This window comes from Toxorhynchites rutilus, chromosome 3 (genome assembly GCF_029784135.1).
Source record: "Toxorhynchites rutilus septentrionalis strain SRP chromosome 3, ASM2978413v1, whole genome shotgun sequence".
In the NCBI taxonomy this organism is placed as follows: Eukaryota; Metazoa; Arthropoda; class Insecta; order Diptera; family Culicidae; genus Toxorhynchites; species Toxorhynchites rutilus.
In genome coordinates this window covers 328,601,621-328,621,632 of record NC_073746.1, presented here as the reverse complement: position 1 = coordinate 328,621,632, position 20,012 = coordinate 328,601,621, and the positions used below count along the sequence as shown (strand labels likewise).

Genomic DNA, 20,012 nt, shown 5'->3' with positions numbered 1-20,012 from the left:
TCTACCGCTCTGACTGTTAAGTGTCAATTTTATTTACAACGTTTTCTACAACAAATAAGAAAGACTCGAATATATATTTTGACTACCGTTGAATGTTGAGCAAAAATCAATCAAAGCATGTTCAATATTGTACCTGACATCCAGTATACAAATAATAAAACAGATTAGCAGCTTTTTTTACCATACCAGTATCAGATAGTACAGAAAATAAGAAAGATATTGTAAATATCTAGGAAATGAACGCATCAACACAAAAAGATGCTTAATATTTCAAGTGGGAAGAGAACTATGCTTCCCATCCTCCTTGAACTCCACTTACCTCTTCATCCAAGCAGACAATCCTATAAACTCTCACACACTACACAATCCCAGAGTGCTACACACGAGCTGGGAGATGAAAGACTTTAATGAAAATAAATTGCTGATAGTTTCCAGCTATAGTGTCCTCTCATCCTTCTATGTATTTGTTTACTGGGGAGCCAAACATGAAAAGCTTTTCCGCATTACTGAATCAGTACACTTCGAATAAGAATTATTCTCCCATTAAGAACTATATTTACAGCAGTTTTCCCTTGCTTGACAAGCTGGTCTCGAGAGACATCAGTGCGGGCTGTGTTTTGTGAATCCCACTGGAAGCATATCCGTGTGTGATATTGATACAACAAGTTGAGAAAGGAAACAGTACTAATTGAATTTAACAACCAAACAATGTTAACAAATCTGGTCTGAAATTACATTGAGGTTTGATGCAATTTTACGAGGCCTCTGAGTTTCATCCAAATAGGTTATTTATTTCAGATCCGAATGCGAAATTTTGTAATGAGTAATAATTATTGTCAAACACATTATTAGTTGGAATGAAAGCCAAAAATTCCATTCATATTGGTGGATAAACTTTGATTTGGTGTCGAAAGATGATCCGTTTTTTTATTTCACAATAAATGATAGAAAATATATATTGCAGCTGGACATTACGGCAGAAGTTTCGAAATTATGTTAAGCGACCGTCCATTTGGCATGAAATTACTATATCATCCATTGATTATAATATTTCGGCGATTTCTTCATCCTAGTGGAATGAATGATCTTTTATTATCTATAGACGAATTTCATGCCAACTCGTGGTAGCAGTTGGCCGCACCATTTCAGATAGCAGCGAAACGTTGTGGGTGTAAACAAGAGGGTCTTTTGACCAACTTTGCATACTTGAAATATTCAAAAAAGACTACTTTTTGAAAGAGCCAAAAATTTTTCTTGAGTTTTTACAAAAAATTAGAACTCAAAAACTATAATACCTACCAAATTTGGATCAAAGGATGAAATGTAGGAAGTTATTTAAATTTTCAAAAAAAGCACATTTTTTTTGAAAAAAAATTTTGCTAAAAATTATTTTAAAACTTAAAATTCAATTTTCTCAAAAACATATTTTTTTAAATTCTTAAAAAGAAATATGAATAGCCCTTGCAATTTCCAACAAGTCGTCCATACATCGGAAGATGAGCACTTTTACAGGGAAAAGTTTTTCTTACAACAACTTTTTCATGTTTTCTTTGAAAGAATTACAACTAATCCTAATTTTGTTTGAAGTCAAGATAGCAATATAGTGTATTCGACAAAGTTTTAGATATTATTAAAATATGAACTTTCGTGGAAGTTTTAAAGCGTTTTCGTACACTCATGCGGAGCTGTGCGATGTATATCATAAATATAAATAATATACAGAATAAAATAGTATGCAGAATAAAATTGATTCTGTTTTCAAAATTTAAATTTAAAAAATACCTCTTTTATCAATGAAAAAATTTGCACCACAAAAAAAAAACAAGACATAACCATTTTCCTATAAATTTTGTGGTATTCATGACTTTTTCACCAAATGCAAAGAATCGTGTTATCCTATCACATAGAAAGACTGTTGAATGCGGTAAAGTTAACTTCAATTCATATATATATTAATTTCAATAATTTTAACATTGTTTCGGGTAGAGTTTGTTGTTTGTTGTACAGTCAATTATAACTGCAAAAAAAATCTAGCTAATAGTAAAATTAGTGTAACTAATTATTTCTCTCAGTGATTGATCGTATCGAATAACGAACAGCTGAAAAATATTCGATTAGTTGATGAACGATTAATTTCCAAAATCGGAGATAACCCCTGGTACTGTAATACAAATGCACGATCATATTACACCAAATTATAAAATGAAATTAGATCTCATAAGTACACATCAGGGTGCCAATGAAAATGGTCATCTCTAATTTCAAAAAGTTACCCCATAAAAAATGTTCACCACCTCGGAAAAACACCTATGCAAAATATCAGCTTAATCGGACTTGAGGGAGAGTGGCGCAAAGCAGTCAAAGTTCGATTTTTTTGAAAATCCAAAAATCACCCTAGGGGGGGGAGTAAAAGAAATCGGGGTTTCCGAACATTTTTTTTTATGTCAAATGTCTTGAAATTGCATGAAACGTCGAGATCTAGTGTCATCTCGAATTTTTTTTTGTCAAATATCGACGCTCTGAGACTTTTTTTGCGGAACACGAGACGAAACGTATGGTTTTGGGTACCAATTAAAATAGATATCTCGATTTTTTATTCGGAACTTGCTGTGAAATGTTGATTCACACGATAATATACGCTATGCAAAATATTAGCTCATTCGAACTTCATTTATTAGTGTCACAGACGTTAAAATTTGAGTTTTTTTTTTAAAACGAGAGATCACCGAAAATCGGAGTTTTCAAAAAAAACATTGTAGATGACAAATCACTTAATTTTGGTTGTGCTAACGTAAAAAATGTACTAACGTAAAAATTCGAAACCGGTCGACGAAAAAGGTAATTTTAACCCTTTGAATGTTTGTAAGGATTGTAAGTGTTGTGTCCTAGTTCCGTGTCGCGTCTCGTGAATGAATAGTAGATGGCAAATGTCTTAAAATTGCATTTCTCGTCGAGAAATTGTCAAAAAAAATTTTTTGGCGCTTAGTCGATTTGTGACATTTTTTTTTTTAATAACTGTAAATCGCCACGTGTCATGTAATTTTAAGACACTTGGCATCAAATTTTGACGTAGGACTACGTCTAACCGGAAGATATAGGGGGTGAAATGGAAATCTAGGCACTGAACAAGTAGGAAAAAATGCAAGATTTGGAACGCTTATAACTCGAGAATTTCTCAATAGATCGCAAAGGTTTTTGCATCAATTGATAGGAAATATATCTACGCATCTATCATAACGAATAACATTTCATTTTTCTTGAGATAAATAATTGAATAATTGTGAAATATCAAGCATTGTCCAAATGCACTATGTGCCCATTTTTGATTGGTCCATTTTGTGCTCCTCAAATCGTACCGACCAAAACGGGTAACCAGAGCAGCAGCGAAATAGAATGAAGCACGATTGGAAAGGAAAAAGAAAAAAATGAACGAAACATTGGTCGCAGTCTCACACATGCGTAATTCTCGAGCCAGCCAGTCAGCTTAAAAATCCCCGCTCCGCTGCCGTAACGATCATTCTCATTCAAACCGTACACCACATCGGTTCGCATCACAACACATCAACAAATCAACCCAAGCAGCCATGTCTGGACATGGTAAAGGAGGAAAAGTGAAGGGAAAGGCAAAATCCCGCTCAAACCGTGTTGATCTGGAGTTCCCCGCAAGGGTAGCTAGGCCGAGCGCGTTAGTACCAGTGCACCAGTCCACCTAGCCGGCGATATATAGTTTCGACCGCCGAAGTGATCGAGTTAGCTGGCAAAGCTGCTCGCGACGATAAGAAAACCCGCATTCGGAACAGAACACATTCGGTTCATCAAGACAACAGGCAGTGGACATCAAGACAACAGGCAGTTGCAGCGAGTGGCGAATGGCAAACGCAATCGCAAAACGGCATCAGGTAGCAGAAGAAAAAAGTTTGTTCTTTATACAAACTGCTTTGGTGGCAAATCCAGAACAAGGCGGCATCGAGGGCGTTCGAAATGGTTTTTTTTCAAAACCACGAGTACTAAGTTTCCTAAATTGGAACCATTCCATAAAACAAGGCGCTTTTCAGGGCCATTAAACCTTCCAAAAAAGAGTTTAGGAAATACAGTTCAATGCTTTCTAAAACAATATCCAAAATAATAATAAAACACAAATTGATTTTTTCATAATTTGTTTGCCAGGATATGATGAGTATGTGAATTTGGCAGTTGTTCTGAGCTTATTGATTTTCACCAATTCTTAAATTGCTTCTAGATTGAAAGTACAGTAATTTACACTTATCTCTACATTTAGCTAATTGGACGGACCTGTAATGCGACATATTTATTTGGACATTTTTGTAAACATAGAGTTCGGGTCCAAATTATGACCCCACATTGAAAGTTGACACTGTACCACTGTCATCGCAAATGTTCAATTACAGGTTAAAATTACCTCCAATCCGATACTGAGTGGTGGTAATGCGACGTGCTATTGAATGTAATTTACTGTAAAATATGTCACAAGCTGGATGGGAAGAAATTTTCCAACTGTGAAAGCTGTGGCAAATGCAATCGCTAAACAGAAAGGTTTAGCCGAACAAGATGGGGATATCGAGTGATAACAAAACAATAAACTCTTTAGATTGAAGATAATTTTGTGAACCTGAAAAGGACCCTTTTTAGCCTGCATGTGAACGAGCGAACAAATCGTAATGAATGTATTTTATTGCCATCTCTCCCTTTTAACGCTCATTCGTTCGTCTCGTTGGACTCGCCTCTTTGGCTGAGTCTGCCGATTTGTCTCTATCCTGTGAGTGTGTACCGCTAGAGTATAAAACACGCGGACCCCAAAAATTATCTTATTTTCTTTCAAACCGTAAACCCGTGTGGTTGTATGGCATCGGCATCGTGGACGTAACAAAGGAGGAAAAGTTAAGGGAAAGGCAAAGTCTCACTCGAACCGTGCAGGTCTCCAGTTCCCTGTTGGTCGCATTCACTGACTGCTCCGCAAGGGTAACTAGGCCGAACGAATTGGTGCCGGAGCACCAGTATACCTAACAGCGATTATAGAGTTTCGGCCGTCGGAGTGCTCGAGTTGGCTTGCAAAGCTGCTCACGACAATCAGAAAACCCGCATCAAGAACAGAGCAACTTCGGTTCGGCGCTCATCAAGGCAACAATTAGTTTCAGTGAGTGGCAAAGTGTTTCTCCGGCACGTCGCATTAAATGTAATTTACTGAACCACTTGTCCCAAGCTGGATGGAAAGAAATTTTCCAACTGTGAAAGCTGTGGCGAGTGGCAAACGCAATAGCTTAACAGGAAGGTTTAACCGAACAAGATGGGAATATCGAGTGATAACAAAAACATAACACCAAAGGTTCTTTTCAGAACCATCAACATATTCATAAAGAGTAAACAGTAAACTAATCCATTTTTCAGGTAGATAGGTAGGTATTCACGTAGGAGAAGAAAATAAAACAATATATTTAAAATATATATTTAACAAAAGCTGTCCCCTTTGTATAGTCCTACGTCACTCCGGTTATGTCCCCGACATTACCCACCCGTCTTTTTTTTTCGAAAACCTTGGGCGATTTTTCAATTTTCAACAAACTCAAACTTTGATCGCTTTGCATCACTCTCCCTTAAGTCCGATTGAGCTGATATTTGACATAGGATGTTTTTTCGAGGTGTTGAACATTTTATATAGGGTAACTTTTTGAAATTTTAGGGTCGATTCCTTCCTATACATTCATTAGCACCCTAGTATACATGTAAGAGAGCTTTTTCTGCTGAGAGTAAAACTTAGAGCGTAAACAATTTGTGTTACCTTTGATGCGTGCTCATTTGCAAAGTATCTCTTATTTTGCTCGTGTTTTGTTATGGCGTTTATATTATATGCGAATATTTGAGTAAATGCTATACCAGTATGGGTGGATTAGGATTGAGGGATTTTCTTCTCCGATTTTCGATCGTTCAGATCGTTTCTTTGTACGCCAAAAAATCGAGAAAATATTTTTTTTCTTTTCGATCTTTCCGATCGTAGAATTTTTTATTGTTAATGTGTGTTTCAGTGAATATTGATTTTAATCACACCAAAAACCACAAAATTTCATAAACATTGGACCCCTTTCAAGGTTGTTAAATAAGTGCTCGTAAATTAGGGGAAGCAGTTTTGTAAGTTCCATCAAGTAATCACATATGAGGGGCTTAAAATGAAAGGGGTGTAAGTGATTTGATCGATTTCTCTACATCGAGTCTCTCTTTTGGTCATAACTCAGCCGCAAACTCATTCCCAGCTGTATTTTACAATGTGAAAGGTAGGTCAGAACCTCATCTATCGGATTCTATAGCAAACTCAAATTGGAACGTCTTTGCAGTTGAGTCATTATTCAAAGAAAAAGTTGATGAAGAGAAATCGATCAAGTCACTTACACCCCTTGCATTTTAAGCGCCTCATATTATATTTGCACCATCACATTCACTAGGCTGACAGTGAAAATTGTGACAAAATTGGATGGTGACATAAGGTCCAGTCGAAACGTCTTTTCCCGGAACTGGGATTTCTACCAAGACTCAGACTAAACGCCAGACACGGGACAGTTGGGTTTTATGGGATTATTATCAGCGGAATTCTGGAAAAATATCAGTTGTTGAATTTTCAATAATAATTTTCAATTAATTTATTTAAATAAATGGTTTCATGACGGAACAAGATAAATGCCTTGGAAAATAAATTGTTTTTTTGGTTTCGAAATTTGTTTTTGACCTTCATGCTGAGAGTGGAAATAAAACGTCTTTGATGTTTGAATAGAAATGTGAAATGTTTATTCCATGTCCATGTAAAGACGACACTCATATAGAATGAGTAGTAAAAAATGGAAAAAAGGCATTTGATTTTTCAAAGATATATTCAGCAAAGATCGATATTTTTTCTAAAAATCGCCCAATCCTAGGGTGGCTCATCTAACGAAACTTTTAAGCTCATTCGATGTAATGCATGAGGATGTCAAAAAATGTTTTTTTTGTGTATTTATGGTTGGATGTGTAATATTTTTACCAAATCACGAATTTCAATAACATAACATTTGAATCGGCCTGAAGTCATTTTTCACATTTATATGTAACTTGAAGCCCATGTTTCTGTAAGGTTGTAAAGATTGAAAATATCTAAAAGAATAATCGATACTTTCTGGCGTAAGACCACATATTTCGGTAACATATCGAGAAGACAAATTGAAAAATCAAATATTGGTCGTGTCACCAGAATAATACAGGTCGGACTCGATTATATACATTAAAAGGGGGAGGAGTATCGAACCACTATAGTAGAATCGTTTATCGATCCAGAAAACCTCTATATGTGTTAATTCGATAAGCTCTAGAGCGGAGGTTCTGGTCGGATGGTGCACCGTTTCACTGGGTGAAACGTGCCAGTGGTCGCTTGACCATGAAATCCACAACGGAAACACTCTTGAGAATCAGCTTGAGCACAAAGAATAACACTACGCGACAGGTTTGCAGCATAAAAACATCCGATGTTCTTTATTTCACGTTGCGACGGGATTCTAAATCGATCACTTACATATTATGGAGGAAAACACGTTTGAACACGTTTGGTTTGAATAAGTCAGTTTGAATCTGCTGTGGCTTTGCTTCTCTCTTGGCTCCATTTGTTGCACACTCTTTGACGGATGGAAAAATATCGCCCTGCTTCTCGCTGCTGGGCCGCTATGCTCGCTGACAGGGAATCACAAAGGGTGGAGGGGATGAACTTGCGACGCAATATTCCTCTCTTCTGTTCAGGGACTGAACACTAAAGGCCCATTTATACGTTGCTAGTAGCTGACTTGATAATGAGCAGCTACTGACCCGGTGGACTCGCTTGACAATTGGTTGACTCGCCTTGTCCGTTAACACAGTGTGAGTTGCTGGCGAGAAACTAGATACTATGGCACGGGTTTACCAGGGATGCCAGGCGATTTTTCAAATGTCCACCAAATAGTCAGAAACAGCAATCAGGTCCGAATTTGTCAAATGATTGGTCCGAAATCGACTTCTTTATTGGCAGTTTTCATCTTAGGTTTTCAGTTGAATGTATCATTACACAATTTTATAGCGAAACACACGCTGATCGTGTTTAAAAATACATACTTTGTGCTGAATTTCTTTGAAGTAAAGGTACTATCCGAAAAAGCAGAAAGAAAAAAGGATTCGGACCAGGAATTGGATGCAAAGAAAAGGAGCAACAAATACAATATTGAAGGAACTCTACGATGAGGATCCCCGAGATTACAGAGCAGTGTTGAGAATAACACCTGAACAAGTGGAAAAACTGTTGGATTTAATTGCTCCACAAATACAACGCCAAGATACACTCAAGTCTATTCACCATAGAAATGTTTCGTTACTGCCAAATTTGGTTTCATTTGCTTGATTAGTTTTCGAGTTATGCAGAAATTTGTGTTTCATTTGTACGGCAGCCTACCACCCCTTCTACCAGACGTGACGTAGGACTACGTCAAAACAGGTCACGTTTTTATGAAATAAAGTTAACGTTAATAACTACAGGGTGGGCCATTTAAAGTGGAAGGATTTGTTTTTGCAATAGCAAAGTAAAGAAGTGGAATTTTAAATTTTTTTTTTGAAATTCATTTATTTTGGTCCAAGGAGATTTGTTCTAACTACTTGTTGATTATGATATCCCGTAAATGACCGCCTCTGGCCTTGACCGCAAAATGTGCCCTTTTTTCGGCATTTTCCATCACTTTGCCCAATGTTTCGGCCGATATGGCAGCAATTTCTTGTCGGATATTGTCTTTCAGCGCAGCCAGGGTCCTTGGTTTACCAGTGTATACCTTGGATTTTAAATATCCCCATAAAAAAAAGTCAGGAGGCGTCAAATCAGGTGATCTCGGTGGCCAGTCATAATCGCCGTTTTTCGATATTAATCTTCCGGGGAACATTTCGCGCAATAATTTGGTCGTGGCAGCCGCTGTATGGCATGTAGCGCCGTCCTGTTGGAACCAGTAATTGTCCAATTCATTTTCACGAATAAATGGCAATAAAAAATCGGTTATCATTGTCCGATAACGCTCCCCATTCACGGTTACCGTTGCTCCATTTTCGTTTTCAAAGAAGTACGGGCCGATGACTTTATCGGCATAAATGCCACACCACACAGTAACTTTTTGGTCGTAAAGAGGTTGCGTTTCGATGAATTGAGGGTTTTCAGTAGCATAAAACCGACAATTTTGTTTGTTCACTCCTCCATTCAAGTTGAAATGCGCCTCATCAGACATTATGATTTTTTGCCAAAAGCCACGTTCATTTTTGGCCATTTCGATGGTCCATTTCGCAAAATCAAGTCGACGTGGTAAGTCAGATGGGTTAAGTTGTTGAGCCATTTGAATTTTATACGGAAACATTTTCAAATCAACACGAATTATGCGTTGGAGAGTGGTTCGAGAGTGGATGCCTAACTCTTGCGAACGATGGCGACCTGATTTCGATGGAGTTTCTGCAACACTGGCTCGTACGGCATCAATATTCTCGTCGAAACGTCTTGGTCGTTGTCTGGACAGATGACTGGCATTACCAACACTACCAGACGATATAAATTTGGCATATAATCGACGTATAGTGTTGTCTCCACGCGATGTTTGAACTTTATTTTTATTTTTCCACGCACGTTTAGTTAACACAATTGAGAAGTTATTCTGAATGTACAGCTGAACAATTTCAGCGCGTTGTTTAGGTGTGTATTGTTCCATGGTTAAAATTGTACTGAAATGACGCTTCCAACCCGGTATGATATTTGTTAATCTGACATCTCTGTCAAAAGTTATGGGGTTGCCAGATGCTTCCACTTTAAATGGCCCACCCTGTATTTTTGCTGCGAACGGAATTTAAACGATTTGCATACCAATAGAATCCAAAATTTTCTAAGATTTGTTTGATACGCTATACATTACAATCCAAAAGTCTGTATATGGTTTAAATTGATGAAAATTGGAAGCAGTCCCATTTCCCCATACATTTGTTTTGTCCATTTGTGTGCTTTCCCCAACAGAACTGTCAATAACGGGTAACTTATGCAGCCGCTAGAATACAAACAACGAAGGGGGATAGCGAAAACAGAATATTTGCGAAGTAAACTCCACCCATGCATCGTAATTAAACTGTCGCTAGCGTATAAGTATTGCATCTGCTCTGAGGAAAATTCTCAGAATCTTTCTGTGCCCGGAACAACAAAGGTCGTTTATTCTGCTCGTTTTGTGATTTATGTTTCCCCTCGAGCTGTAAACGCTAGCGAGTATAGGCATCAGTGTTTGGCTTTGTGTGCCTCTCGATTGATACTCAGTGCAATGCGTGTAATGATATAAAGAAACAAATTGCGACATATGACCAATTAGATCATTGTTCTCGCAAAGGCAAGAAAGAATCGTTGCTTCTCGAAATGATTCTAAAAACCACGCAGGCCATTAAACCTTTTCAGGGCCCCCGTAACTTTTTACTAAAGAGTTATTTATGAAATTTCAACGTATTCGCAAATAATATCCGAAATGATAAACCAATAAATTAGATAAAAAAAACAATGCGGTCGTGTGTCTCGGATACAACCCCTCGTATTTTTTTGTTCCGCTTCTATCTTCAGAAATTGTTTCACGGCTAAACTAGAATTACATAAGCAATGTATGTTTTCAACTTCAACCATCAAATTCTATTCAGTAATTGGAACATTTTTACTGGTTTTCAAATGGGCATTTTCCAAAAAAAAAAAAACACAATCAAATGTAAACAAATATCCGGGGATGCAAGATGACTGTTTTGAATATATGTTAAGACCAGTGCTAGGAAATATCTGTATCACATCAATCTTTTCAGCTGAATTTTCGATCACATTCGATCATTGCATTCGAGATACCGAAAATGAACCAACGCCGAACCTCAAGATGCGTCCACATTACGCCAATCGGCCTTGGCTGCCCGGTAAAGCCGACGTGCCGAAAACCGACTCGAATCAAACCGAACTCAACCCGAAACAAGTGGGTCCGGTTCGAGAAAGTCGAACCAAACAAAACGAAGTAAATTAGCGTTGACGACATTGTGCTTTGTGTGTTCGTGACGACTTCGTGCATCGGACGGGACTTCGGCTTCGTGCACCCGATGGGGCGTCCACATTACATAACGAATCGAATATGCCGCCTGGTACAGACCGATCGGCATCACAATCACAGAAAGCCCCTCACAGTTGATTCATCCAATTTTGTTCATTCTCTTTTTCGTCCTGTTCTGCGTTCACGGAATTTGAGCAAAAGAAAATATCCCTAGTTTTGTCATTCATTGATATTAATGCACCAATTCATTCACTATCAGCATCGTTCTCGGACACCGACCGAACGGAGAAATTCGTTGAGGAAGATAACGAAGTACAGAATGCTCATAATAATGACAAGAAATTAAATTTTTCAAGCATGCAAGTTAAAATGCTTTCATTTTACATAGTGAATATGCGATTCCAATTTCACTTGTCAGAACTGATTCAAAAGACTCCAATTTCGATGTAAAAAATACCGTCTTGACTCAAATTTCAAACATTTAATTTTTGACTCAAATTCCGAACACACAAACATAAAATGGTGGTGTCCAAGACACGACCGCAACGGGAACTTTTCGAGCTTCCTTTTGCAAACGCATCAAACTGTGCTATAGCATTAGCGGGTGAAATTGCCAACATCCAGCTTTGGCTGACGAATTTTGCATTCGCTACTCGGATCGGTTCTGCAGAATGCTTCCCCGCTGTCCAAGCCTATGCATTCCTTAGCTGTGAGTGTGCATGCAGATCTTGCTCTTTCGTTGGCATTTCCGCTTGCGCCACCGATTTGCGTTATCCTTTCGGAGTAACTTCAAAAATAACTGAATAAGCAAGGCATTGACTTAATGAGAAAATCACACACTTATCGTGATATTGAAAATGAACAGTCACAACATTCCTGACAATTCAATGGCAATGAATAAATGTGAATGAATTCTCATGACTCGAGCTTTAAAGAAAGATCAGATAGCACAGAATGAATATGAATGAACACAGTTGTAAATTTGTTTGCCGTCGAATGAATGACAGATGCATCGACAAGCAAAATGAACGCGTTACACTGATAAAAATATATTTTCATTTCATGTACATGTTGCTTCGAATTTTATTGCCATAAATGTAAAAAAAAAACTAAAGTACTACAGGGGCTGTCCTGGAATTTTTCAACAGACCATTCTGAGCATTGTTTTTTGATGGGAAGAACTCCTGAACAATCAATGCAGTGGTTGACGAAATGTTACTTCACTTATGCTCCTTCGAGAACAACATCGGTGGATTAGTGAATTTGAAATGGGCCGTACAAGCACCACAGATGCACCTCAATTGCAAAAAATCTCAATTGATCAATTTTAGAAATGATTATTCTATGTCTGTTGTTTTTCTTGAAATAAAAACATATCTTCACATCTGACACTACTGATCATACCGAGAAAAAATGACAGAAGTCTTTCCAGTCTTCTAAATAAAACAATGACACTCGTGTACTGGAATGGGATATTTTGCTCTTCTCATCAGTGATTGGAGCCGAGACGAAACGAGAATAGTACCCATAGTGTCTGATAATGATTTTTTTCGTGTTTTTTGAGGAGCCATTATTGGAAGAAAATGCAACCTGCAATGTATTTGTGGGTCTGTGGCAGATATTTTCAACTTCACGTGATCTGAGAAAGCAAATAACATTTAAAACTAATTTTCATTCAAACTTTGATAATTTGAAACTGCCTTCAAGCATGTCTATCTGAGAGAGAGAGTACATTTATTCGATTTTGTATTATATATTAGCGATATGAAAAAAACCGTTCCTGAAGTGAAAACAGCTTGTACTCTACCACTACGTATTCGTTTTTTTTTTATAAACTTCAATGGAATTAGAGAAGAAACGGAACTCAAAGTACAGTTGGAAAATACATGGTTCGTTTACATTTGCATCGTACAACCATCACGCCCCGGCCAAGAGTATATGATCCGCGAGTCAAGATGTGCTGCAATTTTAGCTGTCATTGCCAATCCTCTCAAACTACTCGGTGAGCTCAAGACAGATCTATGGAACAAGGTGCTCCCATTCGCTAACTAAGGAAAGAATTGAAGTTTAATATTATTTCAAAATTTGCGAGAAAACGTTTGACTCTATTACATAGAATACATATTCTATACAGGAAAGTAAATTTTCATTCATAATTTTTTATTTTAATTTTTTTTATTTTATTTTAATTTATTTTAAGTGTGTTAATTTCATCCTGAAAATGGAATGTTCACCAAATGGCCCAAATCGTAATTGCAAATGGCAGTGCCATCAACACAAATACAATAGATGAAACGCTTGCAGCGTAAAACGTAATGAAAGTAATAAATGTAGTGATAAATATGTAGTGAAGTATCAGATTACTGCAGAGTGGTTTTCACATTTTGACCCACCTGGCAATATGTTCTTCTTGAATGGCGTTCACGTTCCCTGTGGAACTTTTGCCGTCTCAACGTATGCATTAACTAGCGTCATTTAGTAATACTAAGTTGAGATTTCTTCAGCCAAATAACACGCCTTGAATGTATTCCGAGGGGCAAGCTCTAGAATACGCGTGACCACAGTGCAAGTCGAAGGAAATTTCTTTGACGAAAAATCCCTCCGACCAGAACGGGAATCGAACCCGAACACCCGGCATGATAATGTGAGACGCTAACCACTCGGCCACGGGTGCACGGCAATATGTTAAGCGCCTTGATTTACACCAGCTTGAGAGTTTGGCAGTTCTCGCGAGTGACAGTGTTTGACGCTGTCAAATGCTGTGTATCAGTGTATGGATGCCCTAAGGGTGACAACCATAAAATATGGTAGACAGCGACGCTCTACCGTCTATGTCCCGAGCCGCGCACCGCTGTTTGACTCAAGTCAAACAGCTGTATTATTTGCTTTTTTCACGTTTAGTACAAGACGTGGTGTTTGAAGTTTGTTAATCGGAAGCATTTATTTGGTGACCAAATCAGGTAATTATGATTAATAAACGTATGGAAAAGGAATACCTAGTGAAGAATAATGTCATGCTGACATTTTTCCGTCTTATCACACAATTTTTGAGGCTAAAGAAAAAGCATATCTGTCTCCGGATTCCATCATAGTTACTGAAATGATTGCGGAAGTAAAGCTACAAAGATTGATGGAGACGAATGAGACATTCAAAAAGCAAGAGGCATATTAAGAAGATCAAATAAAGTCATTAAAGTTTACAGTGTTGACCTAAAAAATAGAAAATCATTGAGAATGCAACATCACTTCACATCACATCACTGACTATGATAGATGGCAAAGCCCGGAACTTTCTAACTGACACTTCTTCAATAGTAACATGCTGGGCATGTGAAGTAGGATTCGGCGATCTTTATAAAAAGATCGATCTTATCGAATCGGTTTTCCAAACGGCGTAGGAATCGATCCTCTGATTAAATCGGTACCAAAAAATCGATCTTTGCCGAATCGATTTTTGAAAAAAACGATTTCCGATGTATCTGCTCCTATATGAATGCCGCCTTTTCGTTGAACAGGGAACACAAATTTTCATATTTCTATTCAAATATCAGAAGCATTTTGTTTCGTTTCTCAGCATATAGGCCATAGCCACAGGGCGTTTTTCTTGTGCCGTCAGGTAGTCGTTGTATTAAATAAATTGATTGAAAAAGCATTATTAAAAATTCAACAACCGCCCAGAACTCTGACAAGAAACCCATCAAAGCCAATCGTGTCATTCATCTGTCATTTTGTTAACCCTCTACAGCCCAAGTCCGCCTTTAGACGGGCTTCGCGGATTCTCTTTTCAAATTATTCACACATTATTTTCAATGATCACCCCCACTAGAACGTCTCTAGAATATTTTCATCTATCACACATACACATTGTTTTCATGCTGGCAGCTTTCTGCTATGAGCATTTTATGTTGAAAGTCGGAAATTCGAGATAAAAGTGGAGTAGGTTTTTTAGATAAATAAAAAACTTGGGTGGTAGAGGGTTAAAGCCGATTTTTGGTTTTGGCGCCAGATCTAGAAAACAACCTCTCGCCTGTAATTGATGTCAACATCTGGTTTAGTGATCCTATGCGCAGCCGGCTACAGATCATTCCTTATTCGCTAGTTTTGTCTCTGTCTGCATGTGTACTGTCAGCATTTGTTGATATTATGTTTCAAAAGATGTTGGGTGACCTTCGGTGAGATAAAACATCGATGTATACTGAAAAACAAATCTACAATGAGATCGAAAAGATCGAAAGCAAAAAAAAATCGATTTTCTCGAGTACAAAAGATCGATCCAAAAAATCGGAAATCGGAATGTAAAAGATCGATCTTTCAAGAATCGATCCGAGATCGCCCAATCCTAATGTGAAGTCACCCCAAAATGCATGCCTACCATTTTAATGATAGAGCGATCACTTGATACGGAATTTTTCAAATATGGCAAATCCGTTCTTCATGCTCCCGTGGCCGAATGGTTAGCGTCACACCTAACATGCCGGGGGTTCGGGTTCGATTCCCGTTCTGGTCGGGGAGACTTGCACTGTGGTCATGCGTATTCTAGAGCTTACCACTCAGAATTTATTCAAGGCTTGTTATTTGGCATAGAAATTTCAACTAAGTACTAATAAAAGTGACGCGAGTAATACTACGTTGAGACAGCGAAGTTCCTCTAGAAACGTGAGTTCCATTTAAGAAGATATCCGTTCTTCACGCCCGCATTTGATTCCTTGAAAGTGTCTTACAAGTTGGATATAAAGAAGTGGAGTGCTAATAAAATGGCGTGTAAGTGAAGGAAAACACGAATTCAAAATGAACATCGGATGGAACTAGGACCAGGACCTTTGGTGGATGTCGTTAAACAGGGTTCAGACTGTACAAATGACGGTAATAAAGTGAGAAAGTTTTCTAAAAATGCCGAAACTGTATTGTCAATCACAGGATTCGACCGGGAGTGAATTGAGTGGTTTTCAGTAATTCTTAGTGAACTGGCATCTAGCTGTGAGATAGATCTCGCAAAGTTTAAATCGTATGCAATAGATACGGCGAAAATATTCGAAACCAAGTATCCATGGTTTTAAATTCCTGTTTCACTACATTTTTTTCTGATTCATGGAGCAGACGTAATTTAATCGCTGAAACTACTCTTGGGGATATATTCAGAAGAAACAATGGAGGCACGCAATAGATTGTTGCTAATCGGAGATGTGGATTTCTCTACAAACAGAGTAATTATGCCGAAGAATTCCGAGGAAGTTCCTGAATCAGCATTGAAGGTTTTGAAGTAGTCTTTTGTGGGTTTTTTTTATCACTTCTATACTGATAAAGTAAATAAAAATAAAATAGCTCAAAAATTATTCCTCCTATTACTTTTTATATTTCTTTTTCATCGCAATTTTAATGCAAATAGATTGACTCAAATTACGGATTTCAAATTGTATTTGCATGTATAAAAACCATTCCGTACAAACTCCCCTTTATTTTTTACTTTTTTTAGTTTTTTTAAATGTACATCACCGCTTCTCTTAACACATTGCGGACCGCTCCGAGTTTTCCCGTGTTTCGCGTTCCGTCTATTACGGATGGATCACGAAATAACCCGTGTTTTCTACACTTGATGGTTAAATCCTTGGTCTGCCAAGAACCTAACAAGGTCTAGCGATGATTCGCCTTCGTCTCATCCACACCGAAGGAAACGATCTCATTCGTGGAATCCGAACACATGAAGCGTACAAGTTTGCCCCAAAACGCGCGGTCCTTAATGTGTTAAGGTGATTTTTTGAACTGAGCTATTGTTAACCCTTTATGGCCAGGAATCATAGAATTTACTTCGCAGAAGATTTCTAGAAAGCATTCCTGAGGAGTTATTTTTTTCGGACCACTGTGCGAACTAGCGGTGATATTATGAACTAAGCTTTGGTCACCCCGTTTTAGCCAGGGATCATGAGACCAACTATTCAGAAGATAACATGTTTCGAATAAGTATTCCTGAGGGATTATCAAAATTGTCATTCCTTTATGGTCAGGGATCATAGGATCATCTTTGGATGAGATACAATATTTCTAGGAAGCATTCCTGAGAAGTTATGGTTTTTTTCCGTTTGGTTTTTCCTGACCACTGTGCGCCCTAGTGAACTAAACCATTGTTATTCCGTTTTAGCCAGGGATCATAGAATCTACTTTGCTGAAGACAACATGTTTCTAGAAAGCATTCCTGAGCAGATATCAATTTTTTTTTCTCTATTATAGTGACTTTCAACACATTTCGGTTGGTTCGTCACTTTTACTTCCATTTTTGGAAGAATGTCGGGAGTAAGAATTGAACTCATGATCTCTGCGTGAGAGATATGGATGTTACCACTACGCCAGATCGCCTCCACATGGTGACCGGAATAAATCGCCACAGTAAACAACTGCAACAGAAACAACCGCTTAGAAAAAGTGTAGTAGGCTAGAAATATTTGGCGCGGGAAAAACATCATGTGCCTCACATTTCTATTATAAATTTATTCTCTTGTTCTCGTTTTTCGAAATTTATTCTGAGGACAATGTAATGGGGACGAAGTCCCCATTTGGCGAGGATAAGGAATCGAGGCGGCCCATGCCGCCAAGATGACGCAATCCGAGTCCACCGCCGACCCGCCGTCGGAAGCGGCGGTGTCTCGCACGCAAACCTGGGATCCACTGATTGCCCGGTTAGTTTGAAACATAGGATACGATCCTTTAGCAATGTCCGACCGAGCTCTAGCGAGCGTCGGACGGTATACGTCTGCCCGGGGCGTTACGTTTGCCTGGGGCGATACGTTTGCCCGGTTAATTCTTGTTTTGAAATACAATACCGCGCCACAATATTTATAGCCTACTACACATTTTATAAGCGGTGGTTTCTGTTGCAGTCGTTTTCTGTGGCGATTTATTCCGGGAACCCCTCCACATATATCAATTTTTCCCCGTTATGAGTTTTTGTTTTCTAACCAATGCGCGCCCTAGCGGTGATATTTTGAACTAAACCGTTGTCTTCCCATGATGGCCAGAATCCTGAGATTAACTTTGCTGAGGACACCATATTTCAAGAAAGCATCTCATTGGAGTTATTATGTTTCCCTCGATTTAAGGGTTTCCGTTAACTGAGCGCTTGGGTGATTTTTCGGTTCAAAAACTTAAACTTTGACGACTGTGTGACACTTGTGAATAAAGTCCGACTGAGCTGAAATTTTGCATAGGGCAATTTTTCGTGGAAATGGACATTTTTAAGAAAGTTCCGTTTGAAAATTCGGGACATGTTCTCTCTGCCCGATGAGAGAGGGTCTTGTCAAAATAAGTCATTGAACCAAGCAAGGGGTTGCAATCAAATGACGTAAAGTTATTCTAATTGGCCTAGTCATTACCTAATACTTCGATGGCTTCCATTCCGGGTGAGGGTGTTCATTTGGGGAGTTCCGGGCAGTGTATGGCCCAGTGCATTCATATAGTCCGCAATGAGCAGAGTGATTTCGAGAATCTTCGGTTTGCTCATAGCGAACAGTAACTTTTGTTCGGGACTTCCTGCTAGCGTGTCTTCGGCGCTAACCACCAACATGAAATCGTCCTGACAGCCCCCGAAAGTCATGACTGAACTGTAGGGATATCGGGCGATCGATCCCATCGAGGAAAGTTCTAAGACACTGAGCGCGTCTTCGGAAACGGCCAGCCATGCCATCGCTTGGTCGGAATGACGAGGTTTTGCTTGAAACAGAGCTGCCCCAAAGAAGGGCCACTTTCGAGCGCAGGTTAGGTAGATTCGGACGCAATCGACGATCGATCGACCCTTCAGAAGGGACCACTTGCCCGCGAGCAGCTCCTGTAGTTCCTTTAGGCCGTTTGGTGTCAAAGCGTCCCGGTAACGGTATGGGTAGAATTTGTCCAAAGCTTGCAGCGAGGTGGTCTTGGACTTATCCGCTGCATAATCGCCCATGTCGATCTGGGCCATCAGGGAGGATAGCTCCAAAGCCAGATCTCGGGAGAGTGGGAAACGACCCTGCACCACTGTGAACGAAAATAAGTTGGGTGATTCTCTACAGTAGAACAAAACTTCAATTCATTACCTTGTTGGTTTATTTGATAACAGAAAAGAAGACGTTCCTTTTCGGTTTCCAATTTGGCAGCGTGCTTCCAGTAGAGTCGGTTCTTGTATGTTAGTTGGATGACGCGGGAGTTTTCGAATTTGCCGGATCCTTTCTCTCGTAAAGCCGTTTCCCACTTGGAAATCACGTCGCACAACTGAAATGGATGTATACATCAATAATCAGTACATTATTTGAAATCAAAGCCTAAAAGAGAGCCTACTTTCGCCTGCGGGTCCAAGTAGTGCTCCAGATCCTTTTCGATCGGATCGTCGCTGAACAGGGTGAACCCGTTCGAGCCGTCCCGGCAACCAATCTCCTGTGCCAGTGCTGTATGGAACTCCTCGATCGTCGATGACCCGTCGAACGACACCACCTGATAGGTGCCATTCATCATGTGCACCGGTATCGCGTGTGGCAATGAATGGTGGTACGGATTTTTAAGCAGAATAGACAACACCTCCATCCGGGAAGGTTTCGTCTCGCGACCGCCATTTTGCATGGTTCGCTCCAACGCACGCTCACAGTAGGCCGCGTATTTTCCACAATCCGTTTTGGAATCGGCATTCCTCAGTAGGTACAACTTGAGATACCACAGAAGGCTGTAGAAAACACGTGTTCGGGTCAGTTACGAATTACGGCCAGCTGGGGGGCTTTGCACTTACCGGTTATTTTTTGGCACAAACAGCGATACGGCGAGTGCCAACAGTTGCCAACCCTGGATGAAGGTATAGGCTGGTGGATTCGATTTGCAGTCAATCGGAGGAACCGACGGTGCCTATGAACGTATGGTTTGTCCAGAAGGATTACAACATTTTCGATTAGTATCACAGAAGCATATATATTG

At 39.1% G+C, this 20,012-nt stretch overlaps 1 protein-coding gene across 15 annotated transcripts in view; it reads right to left on the bottom strand.

Moving 5' to 3' along the window:
- The window catches only part of LOC129778321 (uncharacterized protein CG43867), a 589,722-nt gene that overhangs the window by 24,695 nt on the left and 545,015 nt on the right, over window positions 1-20,012 (bottom strand). For all 15 annotated transcript variants that reach the window (XM_055785172.1, XM_055785164.1, XM_055785169.1 and 12 more), the window contains 4 exons: window positions 19,831-19,943; window positions 19,389-19,767; window positions 19,148-19,322; window positions 18,452-19,088 (listed from right to left, as the gene is read on the bottom strand). In XM_055785172.1, the coding sequence (XP_055641147.1) occupies window positions 18,452-19,088; window positions 19,148-19,322; window positions 19,389-19,767; window positions 19,831-19,943 (1,304 nt within the window). The remainder of the gene's footprint in view (window positions 1-18,451; window positions 19,089-19,147; window positions 19,323-19,388; window positions 19,768-19,830; window positions 19,944-20,012) is intronic.